Source organism: Exserohilum turcica (genome assembly GCF_000359705.1).
Source record: "Exserohilum turcica Et28A unplaced genomic scaffold SETTUscaffold_8, whole genome shotgun sequence".
In the NCBI taxonomy this organism is placed as follows: Eukaryota; Fungi; Ascomycota; class Dothideomycetes; order Pleosporales; family Pleosporaceae; genus Exserohilum; species Exserohilum turcicum.
In genome coordinates this window covers 871,100-896,301 of record NW_007360299.1, presented here as the reverse complement: position 1 = coordinate 896,301, position 25,202 = coordinate 871,100, and the positions used below count along the sequence as shown (strand labels likewise).

Genomic DNA, 25,202 nt, shown 5'->3' with positions numbered 1-25,202 from the left:
CCGGGCGGCGGAGACGATCAGCCGGCAATACGATAGAGCGAGAGGCGTGGGCTATCTGTGCATCCATGCCGGGCTGGCGCATTTAGCCCACGACACACACACGCACACGCACACGCCCGTCACACGCCCACCCGCCGCCCTCGAGTCTCCACCACGGTAGATAAATCGGCCTCGAGCGCGCATCCAGCACGCCGCCGCCCACCGCCGCCCGCCGCCCTCTGCCCGCCGCCCTCTGCCCGCCCGCCATGGCGTCGAGAAAAGACATGCGCCGCGCCGACCTCAGTACGTGCCCGGCCGCCGTGGCCCTAGGGGGCTCAACAGCGCCCGCCCGTCACGTGTCTAACACGCGTGTGCAGTCGTGCCCTACGCCGAGCCTGAGAAGAGCAAAGACGAGGGCGACATGAGCAGTGAGAAGGCCGCGCCCGCCGCCCTGCCTGCCTGCTGACGCCCGCGACAGGCACCCTTTCCAGCACGCTGCCCATGGCTGCGGTAAGTTGGCTCGGTCGTGGCCGTGGTGATGCGCCTGTTGCACACGGCTGATATAGTTCCCCCCAGATCTTCACGCGAAACAAGTGCGCACTACCCCAATGTGTTTGTGTCTGAGACGCCCCCATCGCCCGTGACTGACTCGGCCCGTGCTGCACAGGACCATCGGATGGTGAGTCGTCTGCTGTCTTGCCTTGTGCGCGCTGCAATCGCTGACCCGCCGTCTAGGGTGTCGGTCGTCTTTGCCATCCAGGCCTGGCTCGCTGAGACGCCCGAGCAGCAGAAGACGTCGAGCACCCCCGCCTACTTCCAGGTCGGCATGTCTAGTATGTATACACAGCCCGCCAATCATGCCCCCGTGCTAACGCCTGATGCGCAGTCATGTCCCTGGTCGTCGTAAGACCATCCCTCCCCACCCCTGCTCCACCACTTGCCCGTGGATCATGATGCTGATGCCGTACCACAGACGTACTCGTCCTTCTTCTTGCCCCCGCCGCCTGTTCGTCCCGGCCAGGCCTCCGGCACAGAGCCCTTTGCTGCCGTGCCCCCCTCGTAGCCCACAGCACGAGCACAGCCTGGTCGCCAGTCGGGGCCAGAGTGCCAGCTGTGTGCCGTGTACTTGTAGTCGTAGTAGCAGTAGCAATCCAATCTTCCGCACCCAGCAAGCGACGACCATGCCGGCTAGTTCGCCATGCACCCCCCCATGCCCCATGTCCCTCGCGCCCCGATTCGCTCTCTCGCATAACGCATATATTCGTTCGCATGCTCTATAGCAAGGGGCGCGCAGTCAGCCTTCACAGGTGCACAGGCCAGCCATAGCGGGGCTCGCCTTCCCTTCCCGCATCCCCACCTCGCTGTGCCAGCCTGCTCGCTCGCTCGACCCTCCGTCACTCAGCCGCAGCAACCACTTCTCTGCAACACCACACAAACCCCGCTTCGAGCTCTATTCTCACCGCATCCCCCAGCTTCTCCCAAGGCTATCCAGGGCATTCGTACCCCCCCAACACACACAAACACCCCCACCTACACGCGCGCGCCCACCGACAGTCGTATGTCCATCGAGAACCTCAAGACCTTTGGTAAGTAAGCCTGCCCGCAGCGCATGCGCAATGCCCTCGCTAACCCCCGGCTTGCAGACCCGTTCGCGGAAGCGGATGAAGATACCGGCCAGGTCAAGCAGACTCAGCAGGACTACATTCATATTCGTATCCAACGTGCGTGTCCTCACCGCCCCCTCCTCCCCCCCTCTCTTGCACAGCGCTGCTGCAAAAAGCCCTTTCACGGCACACACTGATAACCCCCGCTGACGCACGGCAGAGCGCAATGGCCGCAAAACCTTGACGACGGTGCAGGGGCTCCCCAAGAAGTTTGACCAGAAGAAGATCCTCAAAGTGATCAAGAAGAAGTTTGCCTGCAATGGCACCATTGTGACCGACGCCGAGATGGGCGAGGTCGTCCAGCTCCAGGGCGACCAGCGCAAGGATGTCCAAGACTTCTTGACCGACAAGAAGGAAGGCCTTGGCCTGGACGCCAAAACCATAAAGGTGCGTTTTATGCTGCTTGACGTGATTCTTGTCTTGTTCAAACAAAGGATGCAAAACTCACATGGCAACACAGGTCCACGGTTTCTAGTTCCCCTGGGAACTGCTCGCCTTGCCCGCCCTCGGTATCGCGGCCTTACTTCGTCTGCGGCTCGGATACAGCGGGCACGGCTTTTTTTGTAAGCTTTCGTTCTACGTCTCCATATCAGCAACAAGAGAGGAGTGCGGGTTACGACGTCCGAGAGAGAGAGAGAGGGGGGAGTGGGGGTCTTCGCGCTGCAATGAGAATTGCTATGCGCTGAATGATTGCGTCGACATGGGCCGTTTTTTTTCTTCCTCTTATTAGAATCGCTACTGGCGATGAGAAACCAAATGAAAATGACTTTTGTCTGGCTTTCAATGGAGATTTTTTTTTCGTGTGTGAAGTGATGGAAATGCTTGCTGAACCACACACACACTCTCTCTCTCTCTCTCCACTCCACAAAGCTTACTTAGAACACGAAATTCCAACAGTGCAAGATCGACACATACTTTTTTTTGGTGGGAACATTGTCGTAAACCTTTTGTCGCTTTGCATGACTAGCCTAACCGAAGCCATTGTCAAACACATAGTATGCTCTCGCGCCTCGATGATATATACAAACTATGGTTACAAGTAGGATTTTCCATTTCTTCTCTCACTCTCTCTCTCTCTCTCTCTCACACACACACACACACTCTCTCTCTCTCCCTCTCCCTCTCCCTCTCTTGACTACACGGCAACCAACTCTACGCACGCCCCGTCTGCGCATCCAGCATCAAACGCCAATACTCCTGGTCCCTCTCTCTAACATCAGGCGTGGATTCCTCGGTAAAGCCCCAAACGCGCCAGTCCTCCTCCTTGCCGCGCACGACTCTCTTCTGCAGCACCAGGTAATCGACGACGGTGTGCAAGACGGGTTTCTCGTCCTCGGCGTGGAGCTTGGCCGCAGCATCATCAGCAGCAGCAGCGCCGGCTTCCGCCTCTCGCTTGACGTGGCGCAAGCGCAGCTTCTCGGCGTGGTGGCGCGCGGCGTCGGGGATCCAGGGTAAGCGGCGGAGCGCGCGGTGCTTGTGCTTGGCTGGGAGCCGGCTTGTACGTAGCGACTGCTCGGATACAAGCCGCACGACGACTTGGCGGAAGGCGGTGTCGGGCTGGTCTTCGCCCAGCGGCGCGGCGCGGTGCGAGACGACGCGGCTGGATTTGAAGCCGCCGTGCAGGTGCCAGTCGAGTTGCAGGGGCCCGCGGGCAGCGATGCGGGACTCGAGTTTTTTGGCGAGAGGTGGGAGGCAGATTTGCTTGATGGGGGCGATGTTGCCTCTATATTCGTGTTAGGACCTTGTGGGGCTTGTAGAGAGGAGGTAGGTAGATAGGTGGGTATGTGTGACAGAAAGAAAGAAAGAAAGAAACGTACTTTGCAAAGTTTGAAAAGATCAGCTCGTAATATTTTTTCGCCAGCGATGTGTATTCGCTGTTGTTGAAGAGGTCCACGGGCAAGAATCGCGTCCAACCGGTTTTCTGGATGCATGCACGGTAGTAGTATCGTCTGTGTTTTTTTGGGCAGTTGGCGTCAGCATTTTGTATATATATATCCCAGGCCAGTATTCCATTGTCCGAGACATTCAAACAGTCACCCATACTCCTGAACCAGATTCCCAGCATGCCCTCTCTTTTTCTGTTTTCACATCCCCAGCCCGAGAACCTCGAGATACACCCACCCCAAACCCTCACCTTTCCTTCTCGTATTCGAAATTCAAAGAAAAAATAATAATAACTTACCCATAAAGCCCCGTTCCCTTATGCTTGAGCAGATCCCAATGATATCTTAAGCCATCCACCATGCCCAGGCCCTTGAGCTTGCTAATTGGCGCGCGGACAATGGTGTTTTGCAGCAGCCCGATATCCTCGATCATGGCGTCCGAACTGGCCTGCGCCTTTGCAAAGTTGACGTTGGGCGACGGCCCAACCTGGCCTTCGGCTGCGGCCCGAGCCTGCGATGGATCATTGCCGAGTGATGTGCGTTTGGGGCGTGGCGGCGTGCTTGAGAAGGCGCGGGTCGCTGGTATGATGAGGGCGGCGGGTGGTGGGCCGAGGCGCAGGTTGTGGGCTCTGGCTGCGTGGTGGTGGTGGTACTGGGGGCGGAAGAAGAGGCATTGGCGCTGCAGCGCTGGTACTCGAGCTGTGCGAAGCGGTATCTGTGTCGTCGACATGCTGGGCGGTGCTGCGTGTGGCCCCCCGCGTGTGCCTTGGGTGTGGGGGGAGATTGTTTCGCAGTGAGGGCCATGTCAAAAGTCCATGTTCGGGGCGGGCAAAGGCGCGCTAAGCGTGTCGGACCTCCGAGAACCTCCAAGGACATCATATCATCACCACAGTCTTGACAAGCGGATATCAACTGCAAAGACTAGGTACTTGCAAGTAATTTTCCTTTAACTCACAAAAGCTACGGTAATGTGCTTGTATCTTGTATTCGTTAAATAGAGTGCGGAGCTGGCATCTCGAAAACTTATCCCAAGAACCTGCGTTGCACATGTCATATCCTCATTTTTTCTTGGTCCTAATCCACATTATACAAATACAAGCTCAACAGCAGCTGAGTGGTGATGTGAGGACGCCCGAAAATGCCAACCAAATATCCTTCCCTCTGCTTTCAAAACGCCGTGTCATGCATCGAATTTTGTACACGTCCCCGCATATATCAAAAACATTTGCGTCTTTACATGTTGCTGCTCTCCCCAAGTAGCTTCAGCACGCCTTCATATGTGCCAAACATGATGGCAGCACTGGGTACCACGCGGAACATGTGGGGAACAAGACCACCATAGAGTGCCGCCATGCCTTCTTCTTTCCAGACCAGTCGGAAGCATTGGACGAGGCCAGTATACTTTTGTCGGCCATCGGCCATGGGTGCTTGTCGTAGCCTTGTGCGAATGACTTCGTGAGGGTATGTGATGAGTGCAGCCACGAACTTGGCCGACCCAGCGGCAGTCAGTTTTCCCGTCCATGCGACAGTCTGGTCCCATACTGTCGGTGGTTTGCCACTGGCAATAACCCGCTCTTCTCGCCGTGCCAACGCCAACTTCATCTGCTCATACAGCATCCACTGCAATGTGCTCTCGGTCACTCCGAGATAGCTGGCCGTCAGTCCGCGGTATAGCCCGCGAACACCTTCTTTTCGTATGGTTTGCATTGTGCAGTCAAAAGCATTCTTGTACTGCCGACCCCGGCCGTCGGCGTGTGTGTTCTTGTCCAATTGCAACCGCGTCTTGACCAGCCAGATGGGATTTGTTGCAGTCCCGGTTATAACACCGGCGGCGGCGGCACTACAGAGATGCACCCATGCCGCCTCCTGTCCGTTATTGAAGTGTGTGCTGATCAATCGCTTGCCGTTGCCATAGGCAAAAAAGTTGATGGCGCGGGCGGGGACCACGCCGATAAGATTGGGCCCCAGGCCTTTGAACAGCGCGCGCCATCCCTCTGCCTTGGGGACTTGCCACAATATCTCTCCTGTTTCGCGGACGTGTAGAAGCGAGCTTCGGGCGAAAGACATGGTTTCTATGGGCGGCAATCCTCTGACCGCGCGCATGGCGGCGAGGTGCTGCTGGTAAAAGGTGGATTGGAGACGAGTCTTGAGCACGTCAAGCGGAGCCGTCAAGGTCGCAGAGGCCATGCCGCCGAGACTGCACATGTTAGCTGCTGGTGCGGGTGCAAAAAGACTTTGCCTCGTACCCGCCGGCGACGAAATGCGCCCATGACTTGCCCGACTTGGCGTCTGCTTTTGCTAGCGAAGCGCCATCTGGCTGTCTTGGAGGAGTGGCTTCGCCCAATTCGCGCGACGAAGGCGGCAGCGGGGCCTTGTCTCGAAAACTTCGAGGGCCAGAGGCTTCTTGCAGTGACATGGAGGGACGAAAAACTGGTGGCGGGCCGCGGGGGCTTGTATCGGGCGAGGCGCACGGGGGGCCGGGGAGGGGCTTAATGGGCAGGCTGGATCTCGACTATGCTGCTGGCCTTGGGGTATTTAATCAGGCGTGGAGAGTGGCGGATGCGCTGTACAGACATCGGTCCCCAGATTTTTGGTGGACAGGGCGAATGCGGCTAGCGTCCGGCGAAGACTACCGCGGCGTCAGCGTCATGGTTGCATGGCATTGCGTCGCCATCGCCATCGACACGGCGAGCTGCCATTGCGCCCGCCGCGTCCACTGCCTGCCAGCCAGACATTGCCCTGCTTGCACACCACCATGCGGCCGACGCCCGCCTGCTTTGCACCGGGCTTCTTCAAGCGCAGCCTGGACGAGTTCAAGCGCCTCTCCAACTATGGTGAGTTGCAGGCGACGCCCGCCGCTTGCATGCGCCGCCACTGACCTTTGCAGCGCTCAAGCTCGAGGGCCTCAAGTCGCCCCGCAAGCCCTTCCCGCTGATTCTCTTCAACCAGCCCGAAGACATTGAGCGATGCAAGCGCATGAGCGACAAGGACATTGGCGGCTTCTCGACCGCAGACTTCGACTTCCATCCCGCGACTAACGACGAACCCCCACATGTCCGCTTCCACGGCGCCATATCCACGCAGCTGCCACACAACCAACCGCACATCCAACGGACCGGCTATGCTGGGTGGCGGACACTGGACCGCGGCTCGACCATCTTCGGCAAGTCGCTGTGGGACGTGAGCATGTATGGCTTCCTCGCCATCCACTTCAAGTCGGACGGGCGCAAGTACTTTGTCAACATCCAGACCGAGTCGATTGTGCCCACCGACATCCACCAGCACCTGCTGCATTCCAAGACGCCTGGAGAGTGGGAGACCATCCTGATCAAGTGGAGCGAGTTTGTGCGCACAAACCACGGCCAGGTCGTCGAGCCCCAGCGCGAGATGTTGACGCAAAAGGTGCGGACAGTGGGCATATCGCTGATAGATCGGATACCGGGCCCGTATGATCTCAGCATCAGCAAGATCTGGGCAACAAATGCAACAAGTGAGGATGAGCTGCTGAAAAGCGCTCCAGTCCCGATTTTGAAGTCGCGCGAGAGCAATCTGAAGAGTGCAAGCAGGAAGGATTCTGGGCTTGGTTAAGCTTCGCGTGGGACGATCAAATAGATGTGTATAATGCCACCTTGCCCTGATGAACAAAAGCTGTCTTTTTGTATGAACTACTTGCCTGTCCCTCGCCTCTCAAGATTCGCTACGGTTTCCAGTGATGTGCCGCTTAGGGTGCGTGGTGCTGGCAACCAGAACCCATGACTTCGCGACAGACACGCGCTGCGCGCCTCGGTTGCACGTCTCTCAACACCACCACCTGCAACAAACCATCTCGCCTCGAAAACTGCACAAGCGACAACTAAATCCCTAGCCACTTCGCCTGCAAGCAATGCAGCTGCCGCAACTCAGAGATTTCAACGGCGATTCTGACATCTCGGCAGCATCGTTTTTTGTTGTAGGTAGCTACAGCAAGCCTAGAAGCGACAAGGATGACTACACCTCGCTACCTCACCGCGCAAAAGATCAGTCTTCTTGTTCTGACTCGACTCTACTGCACTTGTCCTCTCCCTTCTTCCGCCACAATCCCCATTCTCTCCTTCATCTTGTCAGACAGTCTGCCCTCCACACCGTCTAGCGCACGGCCACATCCGTGTACCACTTCTGACCAGCAAGATGCATCCTTCTCCATCGATGCATTCGAGGGCGTGCTCCAGGAACATGCATCGAGCATGCCCGGCCGGACTCTCCTCGACCTATTCCTCAAACAAATGTGGGAGATAAATTCCTTCGATGCACTACATGCTCTTTTTGACAACATCCTGGACATTGTTACTGCGCCGTCACCAGCAACACAGGAAGAAGATACGCCAGACCGCATCTATCTGTCCAAAACATCGCCTCTTGGTGCCTTTGTTCGCAGAGCACACTTGGAGTTCACGAGGCTGCAATTCGATGACTCGATGAAGCTCTGGTTATCCTTTATCAAGTACAGAGCTCCAACAGCGCAATGGACCAAGCGACTCGCTGGCCTGGCTTCGAGCGGCATCGATATGGTCGTTGCCGAAATGGGCCTGAGCGCAGGGGACGGTGTGTATGAAATCGCATACAGACACCTGGAAGAGTACGAAGAGCAGGGTGCAGATACAAGCCTAGACGACCTGGACCGGATACTCGACTTCCAGCTTGATCGACTGCAAAAGCTTGGAGACCGCGTGCCAGACGAAATGAAGAGTCAGCTACGCCGCATGGTCAGCCCATCCGGACTGGTACATCGCCAAGCGCACCTGGTACACTTTTTCGATGCTTGGAAAGCCGGAGACTACACGTCTGCCTTTGACAATCTGCATCGCTACTACGACTATGCTATTCAGACACGCGAGAAGATACACTACCAGTACGCCCTACTCCACATGGCTATTCTGCAGGCAGATTTTGGCTGCTTTGGTGAGGCCATTGCTGCCATCAACGAGACGATTGCAACAGCTCGGGAAAACCAAGACATGACGTGCTTGAGCTTTAGTCTTAGTTGGCTGAACCACATGGCAAAAGCGTATCCGAAGCAGATGAGGGGTGCAGGGTACATGAGCATGCTCGGAAGCGAACGAGATGCGTTGACGTTCCTCAAGGCAAAGGCAAAGGAGGCTAAGATGTACAATCTGCTCAGCGCCAGTCTGCTCAACGAGGCAAAGCTCTCTCTTGCAACAGTACGTACTCACCTGGAGGATTGGTAAAATATCAGTACTGACATGTTGTAAGGGTGACTCTATCTCGCGAGCACTGGAACATATCTATCAATCCTCACATCTCAACATCAAAGAGAGTATCAATAGCTATGGTAGCCAGATGCTTCTCACAGCCACTCTCTACAACCGACTCGGCATACCTCATCTCTGCAGTGTACACTGCGAACTGCTACTCGACTGCTATTCGAACCTGTGTCCCGTTGAAGAGCGACTCCGCGCCATCGGACGCCGAGCCTTCGTCGTCAGCCAAAGCGGGCGCTACGACGAAGCCATTTCGATTCTCGAAGCCGTCGAGCCACCAGTCCACAAGTCGCTCAAGTTCAACCAATTCCTCGTCTTGTGTATCGGCCTCATCAAGCTGAGAAACGCAATCCGAAGGTACTCAAGCCACCTGTTTGTTTTTCTTTCTTCCCAAACATCAATACTGATAGATATATCACCACCAGATCCGACTGGCCTACAGCCACACACCTCCTCGAAACCCTCAAGCCCAGCAGTTCGCCTTCGGCCCCGCCTCTCGACGCCGAAATGTCATTTATCCAGCACGACACATACATTGAATATCTCGTCTCCACCGCGCAGTTCCCGCTGGCACACCAAGCCATTTCCGCGCTGGCCCAGTCCCTCAAGGAAGACAATGCCGATGTGCACCAGCGCGTGTCCGTGCTACTCATGCAAGCTGGGTTGTGGCTCAAAGTAGGGAAACCAGAGCGAGGTTTCAGCGTTGCGCTTCGCGCTGCGAGCGTGAGCTTCAGAGCGCGCCTGGGCTTCGCCCTCTGGCACGCTGTAGCGTGTCTAGGCGCCATCTTGAACTCACTGGCTGAGTACCGTGAGGCGAGGAGATTGGTCGAGGGTGTGCTTCCTCAGGTATGTATATCCACTATGTATTCTTTTCTTTCTTTCCTCGACAAAAGAAAAAAGAGCCTATGTAGAATGCTGATACACCATCAGGCACTAGAAGGCGGCGACAACATGCTCATTGCAACTCTATACTCACACCTCGCGGATTCCTACATGGGCCTTGTGAACCCGGATCCCGCTGCTCCATTTGCTGCCGGTGCCTTGGACCAGTCTCAAGCCGTTATTACGTCGACGCCTAAAACCACCACTACCACCACTACTGCTACTTCATCATCGTCGTCTCACCGCTCGCGTGCCGCAAACATTGCCAAAGCAGAACTCTACATTGAGCGCGCAGGCGACGGTTTCAAGAAGGCGGGGTACTTGGATGGCGAGTGTGAGCAGTTGATGAAGAAGGCGGTCATTGCGAAGTTGAGGGGAGACGAGCAGCTGGCTGAGGAATGGGCAATGAGGCATAATCGTGTTTGGGAAGAGGGTCTTGCGGTGCAGGAGGGCTAGGGGATTGGGAAGGGAACAAGGATTTCATGCAATTACTATGTCTCAAAGCATTTCATGGATAGATTGCAGACACTGTATCAAAGCATTCCATGGTTAGGTTACAGACACAAAAGGAAAAAAGGTGCATTTGCTGGTCTACTCTCAGCTTGTGCTCTTCGTCGTACTATGTACACATTCAGGCCTGGCAATAGCTCTAGATGGGAGGTGTGGGCTCGGGAATGGGTGTCTGATATCAATATTCGGTGGCGTGATGCGCAATCGCTTACTCATCCTTCTTGTGGTAGTTGACCTTGTCGTTCCAGAAGAGCGTCTGTTGAGGGGGGGAGGCCATCTGGTTAGCTCGAGGTTCAGATGGTTCGAACGCCCGGTTTCCGGGTTCTGCAAACAAACTTACCTTGTCACCGTCTCCGAACCAGAAGTTCTTGGTGCGGATGTTCTGGTAGGGGTACTCGGGCCTCTCAGAGCGGGGGTGCTCGTGCTCCTCGTGGGCAACGTGCTCCCAGTGGGCATCCCACCTCACCTTGGCGTTGACGCTGGCGACGATGATGCAGGGGACGGCAACGCTGTACATGCGGTTAGTGGCCATGTTGCCAAGAGTGAACCCTTTGAGTGTTTCCGGCTCTTTGAAGCTGCCGCTCCAATTCCTCGCTGCGATTCCGTCTCCTTGTTCGCAAGCCCACACAGCCTCGTTGTCCCTGCTTTTCCTGATTCCCCCCTCGTCCTCGTCCTCATTCTCTTTCTCTTCCTCGTCCTCTTCCTCAACAAGTAACTCGGCTACTTACTAGAGCGAAAGCTTGCGCCAGAACTCGCCAGACTCGCCGGCGTGCTGCTGGATGTGGGCACGCTCGCGGTTGAACTCGTTGTCCTCGGCACCGGCAAACTGCTTGGGGCTCTCGGAGCTGTAATTGCGGCGGCCGGCGCGGGCAGGGGCGCGGGCAAGGGCCTGGCGCGGGGCGGCGCGGGCGACAGAGCGAGCGGCGAACATGGCGGGTTGTTTTCTCGCGGCGGGTGGTGGAGTGGAGATGGGGGGTGGTCGCAATTGGTGTGGGCGTGGGCAGTGAGGTGGTGACTGAGGGCCCAGCTTGGAATTGACGAAACGGGGCTTGGCACGAGCAACTCGGATGGGCTGATGCCCCCCCGGAGATTGCCGCGCCGGTAATGTGACGTCGTGCACTGGGCGCGTCCACGTCGGCGCGTCGTGCCTTTGCGAATGACGGTTTACACTACAGCATCCAGGCAGTCGGCGGATACAAGAGGATGAATTCTGTCTTCGAGCCTGCGCATCTCCCCCGTCGGCCCCCGTAATTGCTCAGCACACCATGGTTCGCATCACCACGTGGAATGTCAACGGCATCCGCAATCCGTTCGGGTACAAGCCATGGAGCACGAATCGCACCTTCAATGCCATGTTCGACATCCTCGAGACCGACATTGTGATTATGCAGGAGCTCAAGATCCAGCGCAAGGACCTGACGGACGACATGGTGCTGGTGCCGGGCTGGGACTGCTACTTCAGCCTGCCCAAGCACAAAAAGGGTGCGCCGTGCATGTGCTGTCGTCCATCTTGCAGTGCTAACGCACTCCAGGATACTCGGGCGTGGGAATATACACGCGCCAATCTGTCTGCGCCCCTATCCGCGCCGAAGAAGGCATTCTAGGCGCTCTCTGCCCGCCCAATTCCACGACGCCCTACCGCGAGCTCCCCGAATCCGCCAGCATCGGCGGCTACCCCACTCCCACGCAGCTTGCAGGCCTCCCGCCTGAGCTGGACCCCGAAAGCCTGGACCTAGAGGGGCGCTGTCTGGTCCTCGAGTTCCCGGCGTTTGTCTTGTTTGGCGTCTACAGCCCGGCAAACAGCAATGGCTTACGAGACGGATTTCGGATCGGCTTCCTCACTGCGCTCGAGACACGGATACGGAATTTGGCGAAGATGGGGAAGAATGTGATTCTCACCGGAGACTTGAATGTCTCGAGGGATTTGATTGATACCGCAAGGGCCGAGGAGCACATGCGGGCGGAGGGCATGACGCATGAGGAATATCTGAGCACGCCGAATCGCCGCATTTTCAACCAGCTCCTGCTGAACGGGGAGGTGCCGGGTCAGCGGGATGAGGGGCGGGAAGAACCGGTGCTGTATGATTTGTGCCGCGAGTTCCACCCTGATCGCGAGGGCATGTTCACACACTGGGAGCAGAAGATCAATGCGAGGCCGGGTAACTTCGGTTCCCGGATTGACTTTATACTCTGCAGCATCACAATCAAGGACTGGTTCCAGGACGCAAACATCCAGGAGGGGCTGATGGGCTCAGATCACTGCCCGGTATATGCAGTCACAAAGGATAGAGTACCGGTGCGGCGGAAGTCCGGAACAGAGACCATCGAAGAGGAGGTACATGTGCTGGACCTGATGAATCCAACGGGTATGTTCAAGGACGGGGTACGGCAGCGCGAATATGATACAGTCAAGGACGTCCCGCCTCTGAGTGGGAAACTCCTCACAGAATTTACTAAGAGAAGGAGTATTAGAGACATGTTCAGCAAGAAGCCCGCACCGCTCAAGGCTACTCCAGCACCCATGCCTACGGTGACTGAGCCAAGCGTCTCAGCAAAGACTGAGACCCCAAACACCTCGAGCGCAGTCGAAGACAGCATGGACAGAGATCTACAGTTGGCACTTGAGGCCTCTAGAGCAGACATGTATTCGTACACGAATGGCAAACCTGCATCTTCTCAAAGCCCTCTCAAGTCTGCTGAAAAGAGACGCGCCTCGGCCTCTGGGTCCCCTGTAAAGCCAACCAAGCGTGGTAAATCTGGCGCTCTAGCTGCCACGTCCAAAGCGAACAAGGGGCAGCAATCGCTAAAGTGCTTCTTCCAGGCGCACAGCAAACTTGCAGAGGCCAGCCCACCCAGCGACGAAGCACCACCGGCCACTGATTCGCCCAGTCAAACTGCCACTGATTCGTCTCCGCCTTCACCACCCGTAGCTACCGAGTCTTTTGACTCTGATCCACGCGCTTCCCAAGACGCGTCGAAAGAGGGCTGGACGAAACTCTTTTCTAAGAAGCCAGTTCCGCGGTGTGAGCACGGCGAACCTTGCATAGTCCTGACCACCAAGAAAGCGGGGGTCAACTGCGGAAGGCAATTCTGGATCTGCCCAAGGCCGATTGGACCAAGTGGGCAGAAGGAAGTGGGGACGCAGTGGCGGTGCGGGACGTTTATGTGGTGTAGTGACTGGAAGGGCAGTTGAAGAGGAGGCAGAGAGCAGTTGTGGAATGCTTGCTAGTGTATGATGGCGATGTTGCTTCGACGGCTCGGCCCAGGTGGTGCTCGAGAGAAGATTGAAGATAACGCCATATCGTGCGGGAATGGCGGTCAAGCAAGCACATCGAGTCACAGGACGGGTGAAGGAAGCCGGATATGCGCCCAAGAGAGAAATTCGAGTCATGGCGAACGCGCGCGTAGGAAATCAAGAGTGGACGAGAAGTAGGAGGGGACATGTCGCCACGGTTAGGATATCGTACGAGATGAGCAATATCATTACAAGATATATTCAGAGGTCGCTTGAATCTATCGCACAACATTCTCCGATTATTGGAGTCTATCAATACCGCTGCTGGGTGGGTGCGCATTCCGAGACATGGCCTTCCGAGGAACCACCTTGACAATGGCATCCACAAGCCACAATGGCATCGCCACCGCACCGCATCAGGCTCGGTCAAGGAGTGCTGGAAAGACGGCAAGATGCCAGAGAGAAAGTGGCTTGGTGCATGCCGTGGATGGATTCTGCGAGTTCGGATGCCGAGGCGGGGGGCTGAGAGGACGAGGCTGTGTGGGGAGGGGAGACAGGAACGGTTCCTGTCGTACGACACACGAGGGCCGGCAGTTCGCCTCTTCCTTCACAGCAGCTATGGGGAATTTCTTGTTTGGCGTGACAGCGACAGTGCCTGCGTCTGTTGTATGCTTATAATAGCGCGGCAGTGGTTTAGCCGCCTCTTGGGCCATGGGGCAGAAGAGGCACGCACAGAAACGGGCCGGCAGCAGTTCGCGGGCGCTTCCCACGGGAGGAGAAGGGCTCGGCTGTTCCCGCTGCAATCTTGGGTGGATGAAACACCAACACTTGCCCGCCCAGTGGGCCGCCCGCGCCTAAGCATCATCATGGCGAGCGCCTCGCGCCTTGACGGCTGCTGTGCTCGCAGCCTTGGTCTATTCTTCGTCTCTTTGCCTCTCCCTCTCGCCTTCTCTCTCGCTGGCTATCCCGCTCTGCGCACGCTCCCTCTTCTGGAACCCATGCTGGCCTCAACCTCACGTTGTGCCTCCAGCATGCACCCTTCTGCAGGTTCCCGGGTTCAGCCCTACACAGCAGTGATGACTTGAGCATCCTACTCCCACTCCTACACACGGCCGACGACACGACGCACCCCTTGGCCGCCCGTCGCCTGCCAAGGTCTTTATTTGGGCCGTGAAAGCCTGGTCGAATCAGCGCCAGATTAGCCGCCCCTACTTAATCGCTGCCCCTCGATTCGGTCGTGGGATTATTCTTAGACACAGCCGCATCTGGCAGCACACAGGCAGACACTCTCAAACAGGCGCTTCCGTTGCAGACGCCCCTCTCTTGTTCGACGAGGGGGGACGAGCCGCTCACGTTGTGTGCCTCGCGCCCACTCACAGGCCCCAATTTTGGCCCTTCCCCCTCCCCCGGCCCTCGTTGATGGCGCTTGGAGCCGTGGGCCCAGTGAACAGCCTCCCTCTTTGCCTAGTCGCGCATGCCATTCTCGGTACATGGCAGATCGATCCGGCGATTACAGAAACATGACTTCGTTTCAAAACAAATTCTCCGACCGGCCGGCTGGCCTTTGTTGTGCATGAGGCTCTGGATGCGGCGTCCTGTATAAAGATGTTGGCCATGCCCCTTGATTGACCCCTCAGACAACAACAGATATCCAAAGGTACGAAACACCAGCTCTCTCCGTCTCTCCGTCTCTCTCTCTCCTTTTCAGTTGTCAGAGATATATCCAACCTTTCGTTGTTGCGCTGTCACTCTCCTTGTCCGACGCCTGGTCTTTGCCTATTCATAATCTACTGTCCGGTCGCTTCCATTACTCGCGTCGTATTCTCCTTCATCACGTCTTCTCATATCTCCGTTACTTTCATCTGTCTCCCCTCTCTTCCTTCTCTTTTCATTCCATTGGTCGACATGCCTAAGATTGAAAAGGGTCCGTCACATCGCCACTCGGTGTCGACTGCATCGGCCGCAGGCGGAACTCGGAGCTCCTCGTGGTCCACCAAGGATGACGAAACACTGATTCAGGCTAGAGCCCAGGGCCTCAACTGGAACCAGATTGGGCCTAAGCACTTTCCTTCCAAGACGCCAAATGCCTGTCGCAAGCGCCACGAGCGGCTGATGGAGAGGCAGAATGCGGAGCAGTGGGACGGCGTCAAGCTCGAAGTACTGGCACAGGCCTACATGGAGGTGCGGCGCGAAATGTGGAGCTTACTCGCTGCCCGTGTGGGAGAGAAGTGGCAGTTGGTGGAGACAAAGGTGGGTTCCTTTGCCAAGTCAAAGTCGTCGCATACACGATACTGACCCGGCACCAGTGCATGGAGAAAGGCCTCAAGAACCTTACGCAGGCCTGCCGATCGGCCCAAAAGAAGCTCGAGAATGGTACCTACCACGACCATGAAGACAGTGGCATAGGCATTTCTGACCTCGAAGAAGAACAAGAGGATCATCACGTCGACATGTCGCACATGTCCTCACTCCCCGAATCTCACTACTCTGCGTACCCAAGCTACCCACAACAACAACAACAGCAGCAACGGGTTCCGAGCATCCAGTCGATGCTGCATCCGATGCAGCAGCACCCGCACCACATGCAACAATCTGTGCAGCAAACCATGCACCAACCGATGCACCAGCCCATGCAGCAGTCGATTCAACAGCCGCTGCAACAACCACTGCAACAGCCAATGCAGCAGCCAATGCAGCAATCAATGCCACAGCAGATGCACCAACAATCCATGGCATACTCGTCGCATCAGCTATCGCATCCGCAATAGACACGTGATGTTGTTGCGATCTGGCTTCGGCCTCTTTTTTCACTATTTTGTACCTTCTTATTTTTTTCTAGTTTCTGCTTCTTACGATCGCTACGACTCTCTTGGCTTGCTTCTCCACCGCACGCCATTTCTTTTCTGTATCAATACCCCTCCTCGGAAACGACCCGATACCCATGACTGCCACACGGTAGTTCTCTCTTCAAGACATACACACCTACAAGGTGGAATCGCACTTTTTGCAATTTACGCGAGTCTTTTTTCTATACACTTGAACTGTTGGAGAAAACAGAATAAAAAAACAGCGGAGGACTGTAATCGGGCTTGGGAATATAACCGGACATTCTCTTGCATTGAGATTTTGAACAGCGCCGCGGAGTTTCTCCATCGTCTCTTTTCCTTTCTTTTTTTTTCTGAACTTATTTTGGTGTTTGCGGACATTTGGCTGCACGTTCTCTTGCGTAGTAGGAGATGGGCTCTTGTATATTTTCATATCCTTATACTTCATGTTAATGTTATTTGTCTCCTTTACTTGAAGTTCGAATGGGACATTACCAGCATGTGCACTAGGAATGCAACTCTTCTACCCAAGCCATGCTCGTCTGTGTAAAGCGCTTTTTACCAATGACATCACTTACCATCACACAGAGTGACATGTTCTCACTCTAGTCAGTCAGTGTCGTTGCACAAGCACAGCCCCGCGCAGACACAGCCCCAACCCCACAGCCCTCTAAACATACGCACATAAACGACGCCTAATGACTTCATGCACCACCTCTGCTGTACACTTAGTCAGGGCTCCCAAAAATACCCCTCCCGTGCACGATCTGATAGATACCCGTCGCCCATGCACAACATGTCAACCAGGATCATGGCACGCGAGCCGGCCTGGCGCTAAAGGAGCATCATGACATAACCACATATGTGCGACTGCACGCCCCCAGCTTCTTCGCCAAAAACAACAACAATGATTGAGCGAAAGCAAAAGCCCGTTTCCCCGTCTTTTCAATTGAGCGATGCCGCGCGCGCCTCTCCTCCGCCTCCCTTACACGGATCCCCTCCCCGCACCTAGGATCCTTCCCGCGAGCGCAGCGACTACAAGCGGTGCCATTGCCGCCCTGGTAGATTTCCTGTCGCCTTCTCTGCCACGGCATACGCCCGCGTCAACGCCATCCAGCAAGCTCAATCACGATGCGAGGACCCGTGCGGGCAGCACGCTGCTGCTTACCGGCGCGGGCATCTCGGTAGCATCTGGGCTGGCGGATTACCGTGGCACAAACGGCACGTATACGCTCAACAAGACGTACCGCCCCATTTACTTCAGCGAGTTCTGCGCCAGTCACGAGACGCGCAAGAGATACTGGGCGCGCAGTTTTATCGGCTGGACAAATCTGGAGAGGGCAAGACCGAATCGCACGCATGAGGCTTGTGCCGACTTGGGTCGCTTGGGCGTCGTGGAGAGGGTGATTACGCAGAGTATGTCAATCGCTATCTTCTGCAAAGCAAATCATGTTAATACAAACCAGACGTCGATTCCTTTCATCCCACCGCACATCCCCATCTGCCGACGACAGAGCTCCACGGCTACCTGCGCAGCCTGGTCTGTCTGACGTGCCGAAACGAATACTCGCGCCGCGCGTTTCAGGAGCAGCTGTCAGTCCTGAATCCCTCGTGGGCCGCTTTCCTCGCCGAAATGCTGGAAACGGGTGCACTTGACACGGAGAACCCCGCGGAGCGCCGCAAGAAGGGGCTCAAGACGAATCCGGATGGTGATGTCGACATCCCCGATGCGCCCTACACTACATTCAGATACCCCGCATGCCCCGTGTGTCTCGAGAAGCCGCCGAAGCGCGCCGATGGAGCCACCGTCCGCGTGCAAGTCGACAAGGACGGGGCGTGGGATCCCCAGAGCGAAGGCGGCGTCCTAAAGCCCGCTGTCATCATGTTTGGCGAGTCCATCCCCGCCGCTACAAAAGCCGCCGCTGAGCAAGCCGTCGATGCCGCCGGCAGGATCCTCGTCCTCGGAAGCAGTCTGGCCACGTACTCGGCGTGGCGCCTCGTGAAAAAGGCAAAGGAAATGCACTTGCCCATTGGCATCTTGAACATTGGCGGCGTCAGGGGCGAAGACACGTTTTTCGGTGACGTTCACGGCGATACGAATACCGGTGGCCAAGCCCTGCGCTTGAGCGATAATGCGGAAATCTTGCTGCCGCAGGTTGTGAGTATTCTGCGGGATAAACAGCGAGGGGGGTCGTAGATGTAATGCTATACTTATCCCTCTTTTTTTTTAAAAAAATAAAATAAAATCTAGTACAAAGTTAAGTGTATGTTCAAAAGTCAAAGATGAGTGTGAAAAAAAAACAGTATTGTGGTATATCCCAACCCCCAACCCCCAACTGTAAGTAGTAAGGCAGGGGGCCTGTTGCCGTCATTTTTCCTTATCGCATTCTCTCTCAAGGTCCCCAGCCACACACACACACGAAACAACGTTCTCAAAACGATGGTGAGGCCGCATGTGTTTGCAGTTTGCATTGGCGCTCTCCTGCGCCTCACACTCCGCTCCGCGGTAAACCAGACACACAGATAGAGAAGAAGAAGAAGAAGAGGAGGAGGAGAAGGAGAAGAGGAAATGCCTCTGGATTGTATCTACCCCGAAAACGCGGATCTTGGCTGTGCTGGGGAAGGAAGAAGAAGAAGAAGAAGAAGAAGAGAAAGAAGAAGAGCAAAAACAATGGATGTTTGAATGTATAAATTCGAAGGGAGAAAGAGGGGAAAAAAGAGAGGAGAAGGAGAAGGAGAAGGAGGAGGAAATATACGTAGAAAACGTATAAAGAAATTGGAAAGTTTAAAAAAAAAGGATAATAACTTGTATCCCAGCAAATTATTTCCTTGCTTCCCAGTTCTTTTTCTACATCTTTTCATCTTGTTGCTCTCGCTCAGTCTGTGTTATGTATCGAGTCTGTTTTTCACTCTGAAAAAAAGGGGGGGGGCAATTTATGCCCTGCCTACTTAGTGCGTCCCGCCGTGTAAGAAAGAAAGAAAGAAAGGAACGAAGAAGAAGAAGATGATGAAAAAAAAATGTAGAATAACCAGCATTCCTACACACAAACCATATCACAGCTCTCTTCACTGCTCATCTGCACAGCTATCTCATCTCATCTCATCTCCTCACGCACAACTCCCGCAGCAGCAGCAGCAGCAGCATCCATCTGCAGCATCCCCGCCACACCTCTCCCCGCATCCCCCGTGTTCGCAATCCCAGTCCCAAATTTCTCCTCCAGGGCCCTCCTGGCCTGCACCAAAACGGCGACATCGCGCCCGGGCACGCGTCTCAACTCGTCGCTGCACGGCCTGCAAATGCGCAGCTGGCACCAGGTGCAGGACCACTTTCGCTCTTTGGTGTTTTCGTGGCATACCATGCAGCCGAGGGGCTGGAACAGGTTGTTGGACCAGATGTTTTGCGCGTGGTTGGTGTAGCAGGATGTGTGTTTTGTGGTGATGTGCGGGATGAGGGTTAGAGGGAGGGGAATGGCTTGTTGGGTTAATGGGATGAAGGGGGATTGGTCTTCGGCTTCGTCTGAAGTGGGGGGTTGGTGGTGTTCTGGCTGGGGTGCTGCGGGGGAGGCTTCTTTGGTAGTGGTAGTAGTGGTGGTGGTGGTGTCATTGTTGGTGTTCACTACTGGTGCTGGTGCTGCGGCTTCTACGGCTTCTACTTCTGCTATCGGAGTCGTTAGGACAGAAGGGCCCGGGGTAAAAGACAGATTTGCGCCGTTGAGAGTCATGGATACGGGACGCGACGGGGCGCTCATGGGACGCGTATCCTTGGAAGCAGGGAACTCGAGCGACGTGATGCGTAGAGGCGTGTTGGCATGGATTGGAGGCGTGGGAGCATACGGAAGACCCGGGTTCGCAGACAATGGTGAGGGCGATGAAGACAAGTCTTCTTGCTGGGTTACTGCTACGACCGGGACTACTACCGGGTTTGACTGGGGTTCAGGCTCCACAGACACCCGTTGCTGCTGGTGGTGGTAACCAACCAAAGACGTTGGGTTGTTTGGCGGCGGCAGCGGCGAAAAGGGCGATATTTCACCGTCGCGTTTCGCGAGGACGGGCTTCAACGTGGGCGAGGGCGTAGGTTCCGGTGTCGTGGTGTGGACATTGACGACGGTAGGAGCCGGAGGAGCTGGCCTCATTGCCTGTATCGTTTAAGCAACTGGTCAAACTTGTCTTTACAGAAAAGGGCTCCGAAGTACCCTCAAAGAGTTTCTGCCATGGTGCAGAAAAAAAAGCAACCCTTATCGAACGAATACGGGTGCTGGAAAAGGGAGGTAGATATATACCTTCAATGAACTTAGCCCTGAGCTGCTATCGCTGTGCATGTGCACGGGCGATGCTAGTGCGTGGACACGAGGGTTTGTGGGCAAGCCAAAGGCCTTCTTTGGTTGTGCCAGAGTTTCAGCATCGTCCTTCTCTTCATCCGGTGTTGGTGGGAACTGGGCCTGCATATTGCGCGGAGCTTCTTCTCGTTGAGCCTCGCTAGGCTTGGCCATGCTTTCTGGGGTACCGACACTTTGTTTTCTGGGTGCCGACGTAGGAGCTGCCGGCGCGCCTTTTCTTCCTCGTGGTCCATTTCCCAGTTCAGCCAGGCTCTTGAAGCTCTTTGAGCTAGCTTGCGGGACTTCCTTACGCTTTACAAGTGATGCTTGTCTCGACTTGCCTGAAGATAAGAGTGAGTCGCTTCGTGCACGCTCTTTGGCCTGCTTTGACAATTTGCTACCCATCTCCTCTTTGTTGGCGTTCCTTTCTTCCGCCTTTGGAGGAGGTGGCGGAGGGTGATTTCCCGCTGCAAAGTCAGGTGAAGGAACAGATTGAGATTGCTCCTGGGGCTCTGGTGCAGAGGGAAATGTCGCCGTTGATCCGTTGCTGATGGTCAGCTTCAGAGAAGCTGGTTTGGAGCCACGCGACAGGCTACGTGACACAATGCGCTTCCTTGGTCGTGATGGTGAGTCTTCGCCCGAGCTGGACGGCGACACGGGTGCGTCTTGGTCGTCTGGAGATGGTCAGTACATTGGCCCAGACAAGAAATAATAGGTGGTTAGGTTGCGGTGGTTGATGCGTTGCAAAGAAAGTAGCAAAGACACGACGAGGCTTGGAGTGACGTGAAACCAGGGCGCGATCAAATGTGGACCCAAACCACGGTTCAAACCAGACATCACACGGACTCCAGATCCACAGCGAGGTTTGATCCCATCGTACCAAAGACAAGAAAGAAAAGATGAGATTGCTTACCTCGCAGCTGGAACTTTGCGTCCATCCGCTGTGCAGCCGGCACAGGTTTACGCGCGACAAGACTGTCTTTTCGTGGCGGAAGCGGAGGAAGCTGGCTTGTCGGCGGTTCGGGAGAGTACACTGAAGGGGATTTTTCGTCTCCAAAGGAGTTGCCATAGTAGTCACTGAGGAGTGCGCTGACAATGTCCTGACGAGAAGAGGGAGTGGCGGCTAGGCTCTGCTGAGCCATGACGTCTGCTGTCGTGACGGTAGAAATAAGAGGGTTGCGTAATAATCAGCGTGTATAAGGGTGCTGTGAGATTCGGAATGAGCGGAAGATGTCTTAGAGACCAGCTGGCAAAGGACGTGAGTTGGTAGGGAGCGTGAGGTTGTTCTTAGAGAGCGTGGAGGCCAGCTAAAGGAGCGACTATGGCATGAGAGAAAAGTAGAAGACAGGGCCCAGCCTGGCTGATGATGTATTATCAGCAATGACTAGTCATATATGAAGGAGTAAGAAGGAGGAGAAGGGTGGACATGGCCGACTCTGGCGGCGAAGCTGGGTGTCTCAGGTGGGAAAGCGTACATGGGACCCGGTTGGCGGATGGGTGGTCGGGCCTTTCAACTGCATGAAGTGTTTGACATAATGGCCAGGAAAAGGCTGGCCTGTCACAGCTGACGGCCTCTGACCGCGCAGATTATCCATGCCCCGGGTATGCGTGCTGGAGATGACAGGAGGGCGCGAGGCCCCACCGGCACGCGGGGCGGTATCGATAGACGTGTGTGGCATTGGTACCGTAAGGCAAGCGGAGATTGGCGAGCCTCGTCATCGCGTGCGCGCGCGATGATCACGGCTGATGAAATGTCATAGGTAGATTGTCGCTAGAAAAGTCAGCATCGCTTCGACGCCTTGGCAGCGCGAGGATGAAGCGCATTGGCAACCTCTGACACCTTAGGCGTTGTCGCCTGGCAGACGGCGACACACTCCGCGAGCATGACTTTGCACGTGACGCGCCCACGACACGTTTCAGCCCACCGAAATAGCAGAGACAGAGGCTATCCGAAGAACGGTGCCTGATACCAGGCTAGCTCCACAGGCTGCACATGCATTGCCGACACGCATGACGTTCGTCGGCCCACGCATCATGGCCGCCCGCCCTTGGAGCCATGCCTTCGCTTCCCATGTTTTGCCAACAGCTCGCAGATCCCGTCTAGAATCATCTTCTCCGACCAGGATTCTAATCAACCATGCGGCCGCGAGCCGATTCCAGGGGCCGGAAGTACTGGACTGCAGCTGATAGATTGCGTGGCTTGGGGCGACCGGGTTTTCCGGGTTCATGGTTCGTGCCATGGTCCTTGATACTCTTTGGGACCCAGTGTAGCACTCTCGTCGATCCACGCGCCGCGGTGCGAGCATATGTTCACGAAACATTTGCTGGGTCTGATGTCTAGTGCAATATGTGAACAGCTTTGGACCATTCCGTCGTGTAGCCTACGTAATGCCTCTGTCGTATTCCGACGGAAAGGGGCGCATAGATAACAAATTCGCCCTTGGACGGCCCATGGTGACTCCGAACATCCTACAAACTCTCTTTTGCCGCATACGAACACCGGTGCTCTGCGTCCCAGCATTCCATGGCACCCTTGTCCACCTCCGCATCAGCCCGTGATTAACAATACAAACGCCGTCGCTCATGATCTATCGTCAACAAGGTCGAATGGGAATAGACAATAAAAATAGAATATATACAGGAATCGTGTATTTTGGGGTATCGGTCCATCATTGGAAGAGGAAAAGTAAAAACATTAGAATAAGGGTAATGGTAGGTGTCAGGGGCGCGCTGGTTGCCGATGCGGCGCTTTTGGCGGGAGCGGCCTTGACGTCGATGAAGTTGGAACCACACGCTATTGCGATTTGCTGTGCGGCTGAAGTGTATGTTTTGGAAATGGGCTGTGTAGTGTTGGTACTGTAAGACGCAAACACACCCATTTCTTGGCGCAAGCACGAGTTGCAAGTCGGCCGAGATCCACCTGGAAGCTGCTGGCCAATGGGTAGGTAAAACGGGTATGCGTCTCCAGGAGACGTAATGTTGCTGACGGCATTTGCAAAGCAATAGTTGCCTTGATCGTCGTGCAGGCAACTTGCCTGATATGCCGGCATGTATGCGATTAAGCCATTGTAGGTCCCCAGGACTGTGGGATTATCGCCTGCGTAGTCTGTCGGGCATGCTGATGGGGACAGCATTTGCAAGGCGTATTTGTTCATGACTGTTTGGCATTGTGTTGCGTTGACGCCGCATGTCGCGTCGAGAGTCTGGGTGATGCGGAGTGTGGACTTGGAAGCATCGAAGAAACCACTTGATGTCTGCAAGCTGTTAGCCTGAGTCGTGGACGCAGGAGTACGGCCGGCTTACCTGCATGAGCAAGGAAAAAGGATGACAGTTCTTAAAATCATTCTGTTGACGCATCGAGTTCAGGAATTTGGCGCATGAGTTGGTAAAGTTGTTCGACAGCCCCGAGTCAAAGGCCGTGGGAATTGAAAAGTCGCCACTGCCGGCATTACTAGGATCCGTGTCGAGGGCTCGTTTCAATGGCGGCGCGTTGTGGATGTGGGTGGTGTCGTCGTCGTCGTCGTCGTCGTCGCGCTGTAATGGAGGCATCAATTGCGGAACCGTCGGCGGAGGACTGAGATCGAGGCGCAGCGCCGATCCAGTCCATGCAAGGTCGTCTTCCACGAGTAGCACTGGTCGATCACCATGGGCTCCAGCTACGAAGACGGGAGCAGCAAGGGAGTTGCAGGATAGAAATGCAACGAGGAACAGGAGCAGCGCGCGGAAAGAAGAGCCGAGCCGTGGTGACACGCGCCAATATAAGGAAACACAGCAGCTGCGGTTTTCGTGTTGCCTTATGAGCGTTGGCAGGGGACGATGGTGCGACACAGTCGCTAGCGACTCGGAAGGATTGATAATATGGTGCGCATCCATTGCAGTAAACGGCAAGGTGATGGTGCTATAATTAACGATGAAATCTTGACGAATTCATGCAGCCCATGGCCGTGTCTTGTTTCTCCCTCTGGCACTATGACTTCTTTGTTTCGACACGGGGCCGTCCAATCTCACTGTCGGCGGCCTTTTTCTTTTCTTTCAGCGTCCAGAGGTCCAGTTCAGATCGGGTACCTGCAGCAGCCGAGCAAATGTCGGTGGCTTTTTTGCGGGCCGCCAGGGGTAAACAGCGGCGATGGGGAAAAAGGCAAAGAGTGACAACCAGTTGGCGGGGCGCGGGGGGCGTGCTTCTTGCGTGTCGATCGTCACCGAACAGTCGTTAGGAACGATGTCGCGGTTTCATTCAGCGCCTGGCTGGGAACGGGCAGCCCTTATGGCGATTGCCATGGCACTTCGGAATGCCGCCCGCCACGAGCCCCATAGCTGGGCAGCTAATTAGCGCCACCCCACTGGCCCCGACAACATTCAGGATTTGGCGGTTTGGCGGATGACTGGCCATGGCCATGCGGCTCGGGTAATAGAGTCTTGGATCTAATCACGGTCGGCAGGTCGGGCGGCGTGATAGGCCGGTGCGGTATTGGATGTGCTGGTGGGTGTCAGGCAATCGCTGAACAAGAGAGGTCCTGGCCGTGGTCTGGCCAGAAAAATGGGACGACATTGTTCCAGCCCGGCGCTAGGCCCCATACGGCCGCCAAGCAGCCCGCCCTTGTGCGGCAATAAGGCTCCTTTGGACGACCTGCTGGCCTGGACAAGGCATGC

The 25,202-nt window shown here is 55.7% G+C and overlaps 11 protein-coding genes across 11 annotated transcripts; 6 read left to right on the top strand and 5 right to left on the bottom strand.

Annotated features, from left to right (window-relative positions):
• The first annotated feature begins 98 nt into the window (after nucleotides 1–98).
• SETTUDRAFT_174171 (uncharacterized protein) lies at nucleotides 99–2,421 on the top strand. Its single transcript, XM_008032722.1, has 9 exons — nucleotides 99–282; nucleotides 357–407; nucleotides 458–489; nucleotides 556–572; nucleotides 647–658; nucleotides 715–812; nucleotides 1,623–1,700; nucleotides 1,804–2,030; nucleotides 2,104–2,421. Exons 1-9 carry the CDS (start codon nucleotides 246–248, stop codon nucleotides 2,116–2,118), a joined length of 567 nt encoding a protein of 188 aa, XP_008030913.1. The 5' UTR covers nucleotides 99–245; the 3' UTR covers nucleotides 2,119–2,421.
• Nucleotides 2,422–2,594: 173 nt separating this feature from the next.
• SETTUDRAFT_181662 (uncharacterized protein) lies at nucleotides 2,595–4,256 on the bottom strand (the record flags this gene model as incomplete). The annotated part of the gene is made up of 3 exons (XM_008032721.1): nucleotides 2,595–3,366; nucleotides 3,461–3,592; nucleotides 3,826–4,256. The coding sequence occupies 3 exons, from the start codon at nucleotides 4,254–4,256 to the stop codon at nucleotides 2,796–2,798; spliced, it is 1,134 nt and encodes a 377-aa protein (XP_008030912.1). The 3' UTR covers nucleotides 2,595–2,795.
• Nucleotides 4,257–4,572: 316 nt separating this feature from the next.
• On the bottom strand, nucleotides 4,573–5,951 carry SETTUDRAFT_165909 (uncharacterized protein). Its single transcript, XM_008032720.1, has 2 exons — nucleotides 5,773–5,951; nucleotides 4,573–5,723 (listed from the first exon to the last, which is right to left on the bottom strand). The coding sequence occupies exons 1-2, from the start codon at nucleotides 5,940–5,942 to the stop codon at nucleotides 4,760–4,762; spliced, it is 1,134 nt and encodes a 377-aa protein (XP_008030911.1). The 5' UTR covers nucleotides 5,943–5,951; the 3' UTR covers nucleotides 4,573–4,759.
• Nucleotides 5,952–6,239: 288 nt separating this feature from the next.
• On the top strand, nucleotides 6,240–7,166 carry SETTUDRAFT_165908 (uncharacterized protein). The gene is made up of 2 exons (XM_008032719.1): nucleotides 6,240–6,360; nucleotides 6,414–7,166. The coding sequence occupies exons 1-2, from the start codon at nucleotides 6,282–6,284 to the stop codon at nucleotides 7,112–7,114; spliced, it is 780 nt and encodes a 259-aa protein (XP_008030910.1). The 5' UTR covers nucleotides 6,240–6,281; the 3' UTR covers nucleotides 7,115–7,166.
• Nucleotides 7,167–7,509: 343 nt separating this feature from the next.
• Nucleotides 7,510–10,133, top strand: SETTUDRAFT_44361 (uncharacterized protein; the record flags this gene model as incomplete). The annotated part of the gene is made up of 4 exons (XM_008032531.1): nucleotides 7,510–8,724; nucleotides 8,777–9,141; nucleotides 9,210–9,630; nucleotides 9,715–10,133. The coding sequence occupies 4 exons, from the start codon at nucleotides 7,510–7,512 to the stop codon at nucleotides 10,120–10,122; spliced, it is 2,409 nt and encodes an 802-aa protein (XP_008030722.1). The 3' UTR covers nucleotides 10,123–10,133.
• A 251-nt stretch (nucleotides 10,134–10,384) lies between these two features.
• On the bottom strand, nucleotides 10,385–11,107 carry SETTUDRAFT_98307 (uncharacterized protein; the record flags this gene model as incomplete). The annotated part of the gene is made up of 3 exons (XM_008032718.1): nucleotides 10,385–10,432; nucleotides 10,517–10,685; nucleotides 10,905–11,107. The coding sequence occupies 3 exons, from the start codon at nucleotides 11,105–11,107 to the stop codon at nucleotides 10,385–10,387; spliced, it is 420 nt and encodes a 139-aa protein (XP_008030909.1).
• A 334-nt stretch (nucleotides 11,108–11,441) lies between these two features.
• On the top strand, nucleotides 11,442–13,612 carry SETTUDRAFT_44360 (uncharacterized protein; the record flags this gene model as incomplete). The annotated part of the gene is made up of 2 exons (XM_008032530.1): nucleotides 11,442–11,658; nucleotides 11,709–13,612. 2 exons carry the CDS (start codon nucleotides 11,442–11,444, stop codon nucleotides 13,367–13,369), a joined length of 1,878 nt encoding a protein of 625 aa, XP_008030721.1. The 3' UTR covers nucleotides 13,370–13,612.
• Nucleotides 13,613–15,316: 1,704 nt separating this feature from the next.
• Nucleotides 15,317–16,179, top strand: SETTUDRAFT_99126 (uncharacterized protein; the record flags this gene model as incomplete). Its single annotated transcript, XM_008032717.1, has 2 exons — nucleotides 15,317–15,661; nucleotides 15,718–16,179. The coding sequence occupies 2 exons, from the start codon at nucleotides 15,317–15,319 to the stop codon at nucleotides 16,177–16,179; spliced, it is 807 nt and encodes a 268-aa protein (XP_008030908.1).
• Nucleotides 16,180–17,192: 1,013 nt separating this feature from the next.
• On the top strand, nucleotides 17,193–19,007 carry SETTUDRAFT_181656 (uncharacterized protein; the record flags this gene model as incomplete). Its single annotated transcript, XM_008032716.1, has 5 exons — nucleotides 17,193–17,652; nucleotides 17,703–18,394; nucleotides 18,488–18,500; nucleotides 18,541–18,574; nucleotides 18,752–19,007. The coding sequence occupies 5 exons, from the start codon at nucleotides 17,193–17,195 to the stop codon at nucleotides 19,005–19,007; spliced, it is 1,455 nt and encodes a 484-aa protein (XP_008030907.1).
• A 324-nt stretch (nucleotides 19,008–19,331) lies between these two features.
• On the bottom strand, nucleotides 19,332–21,694 carry SETTUDRAFT_181655 (uncharacterized protein; the record flags this gene model as incomplete). Its single annotated transcript, XM_008032715.1, has 3 exons — nucleotides 19,332–20,372; nucleotides 20,517–21,226; nucleotides 21,466–21,694. The coding sequence occupies 3 exons, from the start codon at nucleotides 21,692–21,694 to the stop codon at nucleotides 19,332–19,334; spliced, it is 1,980 nt and encodes a 659-aa protein (XP_008030906.1).
• Nucleotides 21,695–23,181: 1,487 nt separating this feature from the next.
• Nucleotides 23,182–24,714, bottom strand: SETTUDRAFT_123169 (uncharacterized protein). The gene is made up of 2 exons (XM_008032714.1): nucleotides 23,856–24,714; nucleotides 23,182–23,806 (listed from the first exon to the last, which is right to left on the bottom strand). Exons 1-2 carry the CDS (start codon nucleotides 24,423–24,425, stop codon nucleotides 23,222–23,224), a joined length of 1,155 nt encoding a protein of 384 aa, XP_008030905.1. The 5' UTR covers nucleotides 24,426–24,714; the 3' UTR covers nucleotides 23,182–23,221.
• Nucleotides 24,715–25,202: the final 488 nt, after the last annotated feature.